Source organism: Calidris pugnax, unplaced genomic scaffold (genome assembly GCF_001431845.1).
Source record: "Calidris pugnax isolate Ruff unplaced genomic scaffold, ASM143184v1 scaffold19, whole genome shotgun sequence".
Classification (NCBI taxonomy): domain Eukaryota; kingdom Metazoa; phylum Chordata; class Aves; order Charadriiformes; family Scolopacidae; genus Calidris; species Calidris pugnax.
This window is the reverse complement of record NW_015090775.1, coordinates 2,063,230-2,076,948: the sequence shown is the minus strand read 5'-3', so window position 1 is coordinate 2,076,948 and position 13,719 is coordinate 2,063,230. Positions and strand designations below refer to the sequence as shown.

At 33.3% G+C, this 13,719-nt stretch overlaps 1 protein-coding gene across 1 annotated transcript in view; it reads right to left on the bottom strand.

Moving 5' to 3' along the window:
* DNAJC1 (DnaJ heat shock protein family (Hsp40) member C1) overlaps nt 1-13,174 on the bottom strand; it is a gene marked incomplete at its 5' end in the record, with an annotated part of 79,614 nt that extends 66,440 nt beyond the window's left edge. Inside the window, 5 exons of the mRNA XM_014946665.1 lie at nt 3,561-3,654; nt 4,771-4,868; nt 5,765-5,930; nt 12,199-12,245; nt 13,061-13,174. Coding sequence (XP_014802151.1) covers nt 3,561-3,654; nt 4,771-4,868; nt 5,765-5,930; nt 12,199-12,245; nt 13,061-13,174 — 519 coding nt within the window. The remainder of the gene's footprint in view (nt 1-3,560; nt 3,655-4,770; nt 4,869-5,764; nt 5,931-12,198; nt 12,246-13,060) is intronic.
* Nucleotides 13,175-13,719: the final 545 nt, after the last annotated feature.

The following is a 13,719-nucleotide window of genomic DNA, read 5'->3' as shown; positions in this document are numbered from 1 at the left end:
AATGACATTTTTAAGATGACTTTTCTTAAGTTGTATGTCTGCACATCCAAAGAAAAAACTCTAGTCAGCTGTTTTGGGAGTAAACTGCAATTTACATATTACTGTTCTCTCACAAAAGAAAAGTACACTTAATGCAACTGTATATTCTGTGTTCCATTCACCGTTTCAACTGAAATTCTTCCCACTATATTTAGCTGGTTTGTTTCTTTGTAAGAACAATTTTCAGTTCCATTAAATAATTTTAATTGAGTTTTCTTTTTTTTTCCTCCTTCATTTATTTTTTTTAAATATATAGCCTTCTTCCAGTTATTCTCATGAAAGAGTAAACTATAAATTACCTGAGAAACAATTTGTGTTCTTTTTCTATCTTTTTCTTGAGCCTACATTATAAGAATTAAACTTGGTAATAGTCAATGTGATTTACACTCCACTTAATGATTCTTTCACACCACAGATATTTGATTGATGATACATTTTATGTATTCTTTTCCCTTCACTTCTTCAAACAAGCTTAAAGATGCTGTTTTCACCCCAAATTCAACTAAACTAAATTTGTGGTACAAAAGCCTACGTAGTCTCTCTCAGAATACAATTGTCAACAGTTTAAAAAAACCAATCGTTTTTTACTTTCTCTCATCCTCCTTCTCACCCATTTTTCTTCCAGTTTCTTGACATAAAATGCAGACTACAATAAAATGGCATAGGCCATCACGAGGGCATGCAAACAAAGCATTTTTCTTCAGTAAAGGCCCACCTTAATTATTTTAAGTGCCTCCTTCTGAAATCTGACATTTTGAAGGAGGAGGGGAAGTAGGAGAAAGACACTCAATTGGATAAATGAGAGCCAGGCATGGGCAGAAGCTCAGCAACTTGAATCAGAGCTCATGTGAGTAGAATATTCACATTAACTAATGGGGGAAGAGATAGATGCCAGGTTAAATGAATCAATGCAAAAAGCAGCAAAAAGTTTAAACTGACATCTCTTTGTGGGTTTTGGTTTGTTAGTTTGGTTTTGTGGGTTTGAGTTTGTTTTTTATAAGGTTTCCTTTGAAGAGGAGCTTATGTACAAAGGCAAGTGGTTTTGTTTCCTTAATTTGAGGAAGCAGTTCAGCTATTTCACTGATGGGGCTTTGAAAAACTCAGTGGCAGAAGCAACATTTAAAGTATTACTAACTCTTACCCTTTTCTGTCCCAAATGGTGTTCATTTAAATATGGATGCATTTTTAGAAGTTAATCTACAATTACATTAGTTGCAGATGAATGACAGCCAACTTCTAAAATAACTTGTTGGCTCTTAAATGACTGAAATCATTTAGATTAACTCAATAAACAGCTAAAATCTGTAACAGCCATCCTTATGTCAACCACTGTAACACCTTGTTGAATAATTTGCATGTATAACTAGCACACATAACACTATTCAGTAGCTGCAGGAGTCTTCTCTACCATGTACACTGCCCTAGTGATTCTACTTATACTAAAAACATGAAATACCCTGAAATCTCTAGCCTACATTAGCGTGTTTTTGAAGAGAAAAGCACTTTTATTCAAAACAGCATCTCCGTACTAGCCTACAATCATGTAAGTATAGCTACTTTTTTGCTAGATGTTGGTAACTGCAACTAAGGCAGAACTTGCTAAAACCTTAAAAACAACTCAGAAAGAGCCCAGAGGTGCCTCTGTTCCAACTAGTTACAACATACAGGGTATCTTTTTACTGTCATCTCAGAAAAGATCTCCAACATGAAGTCACTGGTGCTATTATGCTCTTCAGAAGTGGCAATACTTCTTTAAATATTGTTAACTAATAAGTTACAGTCATTCATTTCAGGTACTTGAAGTCCTGAATATTATTAATATTAAAGATTACTTATATTTTATTGCATTTTAAGTTACATAATCAGCTGATGATCTTAAACAACAACAGAACAAACCCTGGAGTGAGGCAATAGTACAATTTCCACATGGGGCAATTTAATCTAGAACGCCATCCCTTTGCTTCCTCCTTGCTCCAAAGCCTTCCAGCTCTGAATTCCTCTACATCCTGCTTCCCCTGCCACCCAATCCCTGCCTGCTGCTTTCCAATTTTCCATGAGTTATTGGATAGCTTTTTTTACCCCACTACCATTAAATTAATGGATTTAAAATCACTTTTGTTGTATCTGTCTTTTCAGCCTATTCTGGCAGACATAGGAGCTGATTTTTGAACAGAAAATCTGAAACCTGTTAGAGTGACTTCTTAACAGACAATCTTAAAATCATAAAAATGACAAAACAACATCTTAGATTATAAGAAGTCCTAGTTTAGAATTCTTTGTGACTCTTACTACATTCTATAATATTGTTATTATTTTGCAATTAAAGCAAAAGAGAAAGCACTATAATTATGAAGAATGCAGCAACAGCAATTGCTGAACTTAATTCTTTTCTATCTGACTCACCTCAATGACAGATGAACATCAAAGCTTAATTTGGACACAACAGTTGACTTAATTAAGCATCATTATTTTTGCTTTAAAAACTTCCAGAAAGAACTGTTTCTTTAATAAAATAGCCACACAGCTCCGAGGAAATTTTTTAAAGAGGAAAGGATATTAACTTTTCCATCTTTTTGTAGGAAAGGTTAAAGACTATAAAAATGGATGCTGAAAGACCAGACTTAATTGCATTTATAATTTTTACAAGCTTTTTGCTAATAGATTAGCAATTATGGATTAGATGCTTTTTCCAGCTTGAACACTGATGGAGATCGAATATTGATGCCATTTATACTATTTACATTTCAGAATTAATACTCAATATTTCTGTAAACGAAAGTAAAAACCACCTTGCATTCCCTGATCCATATTCATTAGCAGTGACGAGTATTAAAACCAAATGGTTATATTCAAGGGAAATGCAAAGAAAGAGCATGTGATATTAAAAAGTTATTCTGTTAACTGCTCTGACAATACTTACGCTGGATGAATATCAGCTAAACTTTACAGTTTATAGTATTAGATTTAAAAAACGCACAAGAGTGGGCAAGTCTGCCACATTTATATTTATAAACTACAACCATATCTTTTCTACTTGACCTTAGTAATTTCAGGTATCATTTTATTTTGTTATCCAATAACTCAAAAAAGCTCACTCAATCAGAAAAAGTAATTTCACTGTTACCCCAAATTTAAATGACATATTAATATTTGCTATGAAAACACAGCATTTGACTATTTGAGATAAAAACACTTTTGTTAACAGATTGCTTGAAAGACATTGTTATTCCTAATTAGATGTATATATATCATCCCTCTACCATCATTTATTATTGTAGTTTTGCCTAGCAGGAACTGCTGCTGAATTCCCTAGCACATTAAGATTAATATCCATTTAAAATATTAATATTTTGATGAACGTATGATAGTAAATTTGCCCCAAAGGGTCATTTTTTAATATATATATACGTGATACGTGCTTGAGCCAGAAAATTCATAAGAACAAGTGCTACACATCTGATTATGCATAACAACACCATCAAGAAAAATAAAGTAATATAACTTAAAATCGTTATTATTACCTGGAATAGCTGAGGTAAAGCTTTCACAGTGAGACAGAACCATATTCCCAGCTTGCATGGAAGTAAGTCATGCCACTGTGGTTTGTCCAGTACTCTGCAGTCAAATAAAGTTGTAAGTTGTTTATTACTGCCACACAGTCAGAACTTTCCCATTATCCTTTAAGATGATTAGCACTTGCCAACTCCTATAAAAATGCATATCTACATAACATTAAAGACACATTTTGATTATTTAATTCAAAATACATAACAGCTAACTTCTAATCATTGTTGTATTTTAATCTCTTAAAAAGCTCTTTTCTTCAAGAAAATACATTCATGAGCCACATAATCACTCCAGTTTAAAAAAAAAAAACAAAAACTGAAAAAACCTCAAGTCTCAACCAAGTGTTCACAAGTGCTGACAACCAGATATGAAGACTGTAGCATAAACAAAACAATACATAAAAATTAATGTCATTTGCAGTTCACTGGAGCATTACTCACTGATGTCATCAAGAAAGACGACAGGCAGAATGGTCTCTGATCTCCATCCTGCATTGATCCAGTTCATGCCCCTGCTGTGTGAACTATTTAAACCCTTTATTTCTTTCTATGAATCAATAGAAGAAATGGTGGTATCTTTTGGAGTGTCCTGAAAGTCACTATTTCCCTATGTGTTTCTTAACAAACAATGGTCTTAGAAGCCTTTACGAACAGGCTTGTTTTTAAGTTAATCAGATAAAAAGCATTAAATCAGACAAGCATTAAAACCTCATAAAAGCTCCTTGCTTGGTATGGTAATAAACCAAAGCTTAAATAAATTGTAATTTGTTAATTGTAATCAAAGGCAAAAATTTTCAAAGATGGGAAAAATTGTAAAATCTTCTAAAATCAATTTGTAGAAATAATACCTTTCTATAAGCCAGATACTATTAATTCAGCCTTAATCTTTCAATTATTGTTGATCTGCTGAATAAACACCACATATTTATTTACAAATCAAAACTCGATAATACATCTACACTGGGATATTTTATATCAGCAATGGTTGTTAGTACAAACACAGTTATTTTTCTCATAAAATAGTTCAAAGATGCAAGGAGAAAATGACAGACCTAAACCACTAGCTGATGAGTTATAGTTCAAAGATGCAAGGAGAAAATGACAGAACTGAACCACTAGCTGATGAATTTTTTAAAATATGGAAAACAAGAGAGTTCCTTCCCACCTTTCATTTTTGTCTAGAGCAGCAAGTTTGGCTTCATCTGTACTCCTGCCGCCTGTTTTTTTCTTCTTCTCCCTCTTTTTTCTGCTAAGCAGTTCATCCTTGATGTAGAAAGAACTACGGTTACAGGTTATCATTAACATGTAAACCATAAATGTTACTGGGACTCTTCTGTGAAGGGTAAACAGTAGAGTAGCATTTATGCAAATGTATCTAGGGGTCCTACATGATTAAGTAAAATGATCTATCTTAACAATAACTGTTGCCATGGTATCCAGTCTTTAAACACACATGAAGTCCAGTTCTGTCACTCATGTGTATCTCCATAGCAATCAAAGTTTTCTAAGAAGAGAAAGCATTCAACTTGCCTCCTTTCTCATTCATCAACTTCAATAATGCAGTAGAAAATAAAAAAAGTAAATAGATGCTAATGTATGAATATTTTTCAAGTTATGCTTAGTTTTTTTTTTCTAGTCTACTAAATGCAATAGATTTTTATATGACAAAAAGTAAAATAAATAAAAAAGGTGTTTTATTCTGCTTACCGATGCCTATCCTGTTAACAAAACCCCAAAATATAAAGAACATTTATAGCTAAGAACAAAAGCAAAGCAAGTATGACTTCTAAATGAATAAAACTTGATTATTTTTAAACATCTAGGAAAATCATAGGCATCAGTACAGCAGCATACAATTCTGCACCAACAGATGACAGAAGAGTTTTTATTCCTCTTCTTCCTTCCAGTTAAAAACCAAAGAACCATCTCTTGCTACTTATTACCAATTCTAGAAAAATTAAGTAGTCCTTAGATTACTATTTTTGATATGCTGAATGCCTCATTCTGTAACTATCGCCATTTTAAATATAATCTTTTTAAATTACGAACAATACAAATTCAAAACATGGCAAGTTGCAGAGCGCCCTACAATATGCAAACTTCCCTAGGAAATTCAATAGTAATAATTGAAGCAAGTTTGATTTATTACCAATACTTACCAGCTGTTTTTCCAGGTAGATTGACCAAACCACAGCATAATGACCCACTGTGAGTATAATGAACAAGAGTAATGCCAGCTCAGCATTGCTCATTTTTCTCACTCGCCTGTAGTAGAACACAGGCTGTCGCCAATCTGGTAGTCCATTGATCAGAATATCATCATACCTACAGTAGCAAATATAACAGCCTTTCATGGAGAGCTCACAATGAAATAAGCCAAACCATCCAATTATAAAACAAAACAAATGATAATCCACAGAGCGCCTGAATAATGCGCACACAAAATATCATTTAGTAATTTATTTATTTATTTTAATAGAGCAATGCCTTGTTTTGTCAGCTGCTAACAAACAGAACCCAGAACCAAAGGCTGGGGAAACGTTATCTAGTCTTTTGCAATCAAACAACAAGAAGTATTTTGATTGCTCCTGCAACACCACCATCCCCTTCCCCTCTAGTTCCTTCCCTTCTGAAATAACAGACTTCTAGAAACGCAGACGTGTCCTACCTGCCCCGTAGTCAGTGGGCAGGTCTCCATGATAGAAGTAAATAACAAAGCACTTAAATATTTAGCAAAGAACAAAAAATTCAAACACTAGAAACCTTTTTTTTTTTTCTTTTACAAGTGCTGGGGGGAGGGGAAAAGTATCTTTGCTTTTGTTTTGTCCTTCAGTAGCACAATATCTATTAGGTAAAAATGCTGCCAGACTTAACATCCATTCTGTGTCAGATATTAATTTAAGTTAAAGGCTTGATTTTGATGTTAGAAAACAAAGTTCACCACAGCTAGATGATTTTGATTTTCTATTTGAAAAGCTGTCTCCAAAATCAATCTGTTTTAAAACGGTTTAATTTTACTAACACCGCCGACTGTACAGAAACCATTTAATGACAAATTGTCAGTTTTTCTTCACAGAAATGTCTTGAAATATCTTGGTATGTCTGGGGTCTTCTATTTACAGTATGTTATCAATTTAAAAATAAACCACAGACATGCAAAATAGATTTTTCAATTTGTTAACTTTTCAGAGTGAAGTTTCAAACAAAAATCTCTACAGTAAACTCCAAAACCTGTATGTTCAAGATGCACAACCTGTTAATCTTAAATTGAACACAACTCATTACATATTCTAATCACACCGTTTCCAGAATTAAATCTGCACTGAAAGGCCTAATTTGGTGCAACACATTGACCAAAATATTTTAATTAAAAATATTCTGAGTTAGTCGCAGGCCTAATTACAGGAATAGAAATAGGGCCTATATTGTCATGCAGGTCAGTAGAACTCAGTAGTAGGTTTTTCTCAAGTAAATTGACCGATCCAGGAATAATAGCGCAGCTGCTAAACTGCCAGTCTTGACATGTAAATCAATTTAAATGCAACAACTGCACTAGCTACTTTGATAGTTATTAAATTGATACCTTGGAGATGTACTAAAAAAAATTTCCACAAGCAAATTCATTTTTTTAAGCAGAAAAAGAGGCAACGGTTTTCAATTTAAAAATCCACTTTAATTCAGCGCAGTTAGAAAAGCTGACTTCTGATAAAACATTTGTTCAAATTGGCACCGTTATTTCTATGCAAAAGATTTAACACCTCAGGATTCTGCAGCGTTCTGAATGCTACAAGAAGTAAAATTCGTATTACAAAATCGTATCTAGGAGAATACTAAGATCAATATCCATTATTGTAAAATTTGGAGTCATAACTTTCTTTTCCTTTCCCAGTAAGTCAGATTGAACTAACTACTGATGCCTTAACACAAAGTCTGTTCAGAAAAATTGCTTAGAATGTTATTTCAATACTAAAACTTCTAATTAACTTTTTGTTTAAGAATTAAATAGAAGTTTTAGCATTTTAAAAAAACATAATGCATTTGCTAAACACTTTATTGTTAGAATACAAGAAAATATTTTAAAACAAAACCATTTTTAAAACAAATTATAAGATTTCACAAAAGATGCTCTTCCTTTTAAAGCTTCAGAGAAGCATATGTAGAATAAAGATTTATTTTTTTTTAATACTACTATAAAACTACTAAACATTTGCCTTTCTTATACACTAAGGCTCGTTAACTGATGTACTGAAAATGTGGCTACGGGTTAAATAAGGTCCGTACATGCTAATGGTAACAATATAGCAATATGTAAAACTAGATTGCAAACGAACGTTTGGCGACCATGTTCTATTATAAATTATCTGGTAAGAAAAAATAAATTAAGACAGCAGAGCCTCTTGCATTAAACACTTTAAACAGCACTCTGTATTTACTAGGCTACGTCCGCTGTTCTGAACAACAGTCTCCAAGGATTAAGTCTCAGAATCAATGCTCTATTGATTTTACTATCAATGAGCATTATGGCTCACACGACTGGCCATTTTAAGGGAAGATAGCTTCTATTATAACCCACTTTTTAGAATATATACTGTTAAAAGATAAATCACTGCTTTCAATAGTAATTAAGCTCTGTATTTGAAAAATAAAGATATCAATGATTTTTAGGGTTTCAACTGGAAAATGATCCTACTGAAATTCAAAAGCTTCCCATAATTTTTAAATCTTGATTTCCAAATTTAGGATACAGTTTAATTGAAAGCAAGTTTCTCATTAAATAATTTCTTTATAGAAAGCTATATTAACTATGAAAGATAGTTAATCCATGTGCATCAAGAACTACACTGAAAATTTAATTACAAAGCATTCTTTTGGCAACCTAAATTGTCATTCTACGTAAGAAAAAAAAAAAATCAAGCTGAAAAGGGAAAATACATCTGCAGTATTTTTTCCTCAGACATATGTACACAGAACACAGCAAATCTTTTACATACAAGTACGCCTGCCAATTGTCTCTGAGAAGTAGCAGCCAGCAAGCTAAAATACCCCAAAGCACCACACCAGAAAAAAAGACCAAAAAAAAAAAAAATCCCCATCTATAACTTAAGTTGAATCTTTATTTTAAAAACTCAGGATTATAGACAAGACTTGTTAGTCTTATACTAACAAGTAACCAATTGCAAGATTATTAAAATTTAATTCTTCTGTAAAGTTTCATGAAATAGTCTTTAGAGCTCTTTGTAGAATCAATTACCTTGCAAGAAAAAAATAATCCATTAACTGTAGTAGCTAATTACAGTATCATCTATTTTAATACAATTATAATTTACTTTTCCCTTTAAGAGAGCCGCTGCAATTCATATTTCAAATAATTTCAGAGATCTGATACAGTTTATATACTATAACCTTGAATTAATGAGATCTATTTTGAAATATGGGAAGAACACACTGGCGTTTTTTATTTTGGGGGCTTTTTTTCCTCAAGCTGTCAAAGACATCCAAGTGCAATGTCAGTCAGAACAATTTATACCTATGAATACAGACATTTAATTATAATGAGAGCCAAGATAAACACCTTTCTTACTCTAAACAAGTATATCTTGATTCCTTTGCAAATGCTTCCTGTAATCAAGTCCACATTGTTAGAGGATAGACCTGGTAGGTAAAAAACCCTCTTTAAAATGGTAATAAACAATGAAACTAAAATTTAAGATTTTTTTGCCTAATTACAATTAATAGAAGTGCATAAAGCTATCTACTTTTTCATAAATTAAAAATAATCAAAGGCTAACAAAATTTATCATCAAGTTGATTTACCAATAAACGCTCTAAAGTAAAGTGTATTTCAGGAAACGCACCTATCTCTACATACCTAAAAATAAACTTTTCGGTAGAATTTCAAACACTCTGGAGTGTGTATACAAAATGTAAGATATTATATTCTGATGCATGTATGTTTTATTTAACATTAAATAATTGCCACATGTACGTTTAATGTTAGGAAGTTTTGATTATGTATAAATCATAGTGTGTAAGAGAAAAGTACTAACATGGTAATATTACTATTACTATATTCTGTAGTACTAATATAATAATTGTATATTTCACAAGCAACTATATGACTCTAAAAAGCAAACTACATTTTAAGTATAAAGTATTAAGTATTATAATTGTCAGTAGTGAAACTGTAATATTTTAAGAAAGGCTTCTGCCATCAGATAAAATAAAAATTAACTGATAAATATAATAATACAAATGTTTTAGAAAAATAATTACATGTAGCTACCCGACAGATTTGTCTTTTTAGAACACTGTTTCTGTACACGCACATAAACAATTAACACCTCTGACATTCACCAAGACATGGAGAAAGGGTGTAATTAGACACAGTTTTATGGTTTCAGAATGAGTTAATCATTCAATCACGCAGTGCAAGACCTTACTCCTGCCTTTACTTTTCCTGCTCTCTGTACACACACCAGGACCAACGCTGGCTGACAGATCACATCACTTCTGAGATGAAGAGCCAGAGGCAAGTACAGCTGCCCTCACTGGACAGAAGCAGAAGCCTGCAGCTCACTCTTCTCCAGGTGGTGTAATCCCGTGCCCCAGACCATTTGGGTGCCCAGTTGTGAAGGGATTCCCAGCTAAACTGCCAGAATCCCTCACTAATTTGTAAGATATGGACCTAATTTCTATCTCGTCCCATCAGGTCTTCAAGTTACTTTAGAAATAAAAACTACCACAGTGCCAAGAGGGGAGGAAAGGAAGGAAAAAAAAAAAAAAAAAAAAGGAACATAATTTTGTCAAAGTAGTAGATCACCATCTCCCCCTCCTCCTTCAAAATCATCACCGGCAATTAGTTTCCCTTTAGCCAAAAGTGGCTGGAATCCCAGGACTGGAACTGTGCTGATGGGGTAATGTCTGGAAAAAAAAAAAAAAAAAAAGGAAATCTGGCAGAAAACCTTGTTGAAGCAGACCCAAATAACTGTCTCTGGAATCAGGCTAAACTGAGTTGATAAGCCCTGAGATATAAAGGGTGCAGTGTAGTGTCTCCCCAGTTCCGCAGTGCACGGGCATGGCAGTACACTCGGAGTGTCTTCCACTAGGTCCATCACCTTACACAACACATCTAAAGCAGGAAGATCCCAAAAAGCAACCACTCTCCCCTTTCCTTTGCTGAGAAACCCATGATGTACCTTACAACAGAAAACATATTGCAGGGGGAGCAGCCTAGCACACTTACTTAAAGCTTGTTTTAAAGATGCCTTTCAGGATACAGGACAGACCACCCTCCATTTACAAGCTCAACTGAGAGTTTATCATTAGACTGTGTAATACATCAGATCAATAAAGGGTTTCTCAAAACAATGAAGCTATATGGCTCTGCAGGTTATTTCTAAACTCTGCATATTGTTCCCAGAAAATTTTCTGAGGGTAAACACTATTTAATCCGCTACGCTTATATTTAATCCACTATAGAAGCATTATCAACCATACATCCACATAAGTTCCATGCTGCAACTAAATTCCAGAGAGGCAATAGTACAAACTGAATGCAAACGACATTATAAACAAGGTGGTCAGAAAATCTGTCAGATAAGTCACTTTTCAAGTGGTCTGAAACCCCCTTAACTTAGAATTTTTTTTAAACTTCTTTGAGTAGAACCTCACGATGAAAATCTCTTGTGAGAGGCGAAATAAAAGAAACCCCACAAACTTCCAGAAGTACTTCTGTGAAGCACATTTTCAAGAGATGGTTATCAAAAAGTAGATAATCCATACTATAAAGCCAGGACTCCTGCCAAAACATCTACAAGCCCAAAAACCCTTCAAGAAATATTTCATGAAGCCCTTTTGTAAGCCTAAAGATGATTTACTAAAACTCCAACCCAAAAGAGAGACTGTTTTGGTGTCCTAGTTCTCCTTATAATCATTACTTTAAATGGACAAAATAGTTCAAAATACTCTTCCAGAAACCAGCCCAGCCCCAGGTTTTCACTTCTTTATCCTATCCCCTTCAAGTACTGCTGGACCTGTTCCTGAAGCAGCAAGGACAACTATCATTTATATTTTAAAAAATATGCTATTTATATCAAAGTTTACAGTATTATCTATAATACATCTGAAAGAAAAAAAAAAAGAAGCAAGCAACAGAAAACAATGTTGAAGACAACATATACTGGCAATAAACCCTAAATATCAAGCAACGAACCTTTTATTGATATTGTGAGATATGACAGAGTTTAATCAGTGGCCTATATTTTCAAATAATCAAACAAGCTTTAATCAAACAAGCAATGGTAACTGACACAACAAAAAGGGATAGGATTGTTAAGTGTTTAAAAAAACATAATCCAAATAAGAGCTAGCTTTTAAAGTTCTTTCAAATACTAGTTTTGAAGAATAACCACTGTATCACGCAAAAATACACACCAGTTTCCTCTTTAAACCACACACAATCTTTAATTAAACAGCATAGGAGTTACAAACTGAAAGTATGTAACAAATCACCTGAAGAGTTACAATTAAGTCAAACAGGATTTCCATATATCACTGGCATGAATGCTTGAAGAATCTGTGAAAATTAACTCACCTTTGCCTCCTTTCTTCATCTTTTAAAATCTCATAGATGGCCACCAACTAAAACAAAAACAGAAGAAGAAAAAAAAACCACACAGAAAAGAATTTACTTTAGAACTGAGTTTACAGAGTTTAACTAGCACTATCATATTTTACATTCGCCAACTAGTGACCTGTGCTAGTTTTCACTTTTCCCTACAACACTAAGAAGCAAACTCGGTATGCAAAAGAGATATATTGACATACAAAGTGTCATCAGATACACAAAAAAGCAGCTCCTACAAAAGACATTTTTCCCCTCCTCACATCTGCCAAACTGAGTCGTCTCAGTTACACCTTAAAAATAAAAGGTATCATTTGTTTCATCCTAAAGATTTTATTGAAATTAAGTAGCCTGTATATAATGCCATCAGAAGTGTATTTTTAAAGGTAGAACTAATGACATGTCTTGTGGTTTCACTCTGTAAAGATTCAAAAGGCTAAAATTAAAAAACTAAAATGAATTGTCATAAAATTATGCCTATATGTACACACAACTTGCATTGAGAACTGATCAGAAATTTTCCCTACTGCTTTTGAAAATACTATTTATAAACAGTCTTACACAAAGTGCAGAACAGATTTTTCTCTTAAAGTATAAGTATTATGTTCAAATTATTTTTAATATACAGGTAAATACTAAACCTGATTTATTTGACAACTTAATTCCGAAAAAAGTGTTCTTGTTTTTAATCTAACTACATCAAGGAAAACATAATTCAATGTTCAACCTAGTAATTTCAAAGGCGTACCATTGTTCTTACTAAAACAACACCATCATAAAAAATTCTGATTCCATTTTCCCTCAAATTTTTATTGCCACACATTGCACTTACTTGCCTAAACTGTGTTTCTGCGTTTTCATCTTTGTTCTTATCTGGGTGTAAAATTAGTGAAAGCTTGCGATATGCTTTCCGAATGTCTGCAGATGAAGCATCCTGAAAAAGGAAAACAAATCAAACTGTCAGAAACTAATTCCCAGAAGTTAGTTAAGATGTGAAGACAGCCAACCGAGTGCAGAAATTAAGGCAACGTAATTTGAGAGGGTTAACGACCGAACCATGCAACTAGCCCAGCCTAAATGACTGAACAGTCATTCAGTCCAATCTGTTTTTCATCTTAACTTCATCACCATAGATCCATTACAACAATATTTGCCAAAACTTCCAAACACTTTCTTGCTTAAAAACTAAATCTGGGCATCTTCTGCACCATTTAGAAGTTCAAATAAAAACTGAAAATTACTGTGTCTGCGTATGTTCCAGACAGACATCATTTCAGCAAATTATCATGCTCAATTTCCCAAACACAGGAATTGCTATGAACTCTTCCCTTATTAATGTCTACATGTAATTCCCCATTAATAGGATTTTCATTCAACTTCAGCTTCACCATCTCCAAAGAATTGTATTTTTCTGAAGCAGCTTCAAATTGCAGCCTTGGAGCTATACTGTAGCACTGACATCAATCTATACCTTTATCATTTAAGAACTGC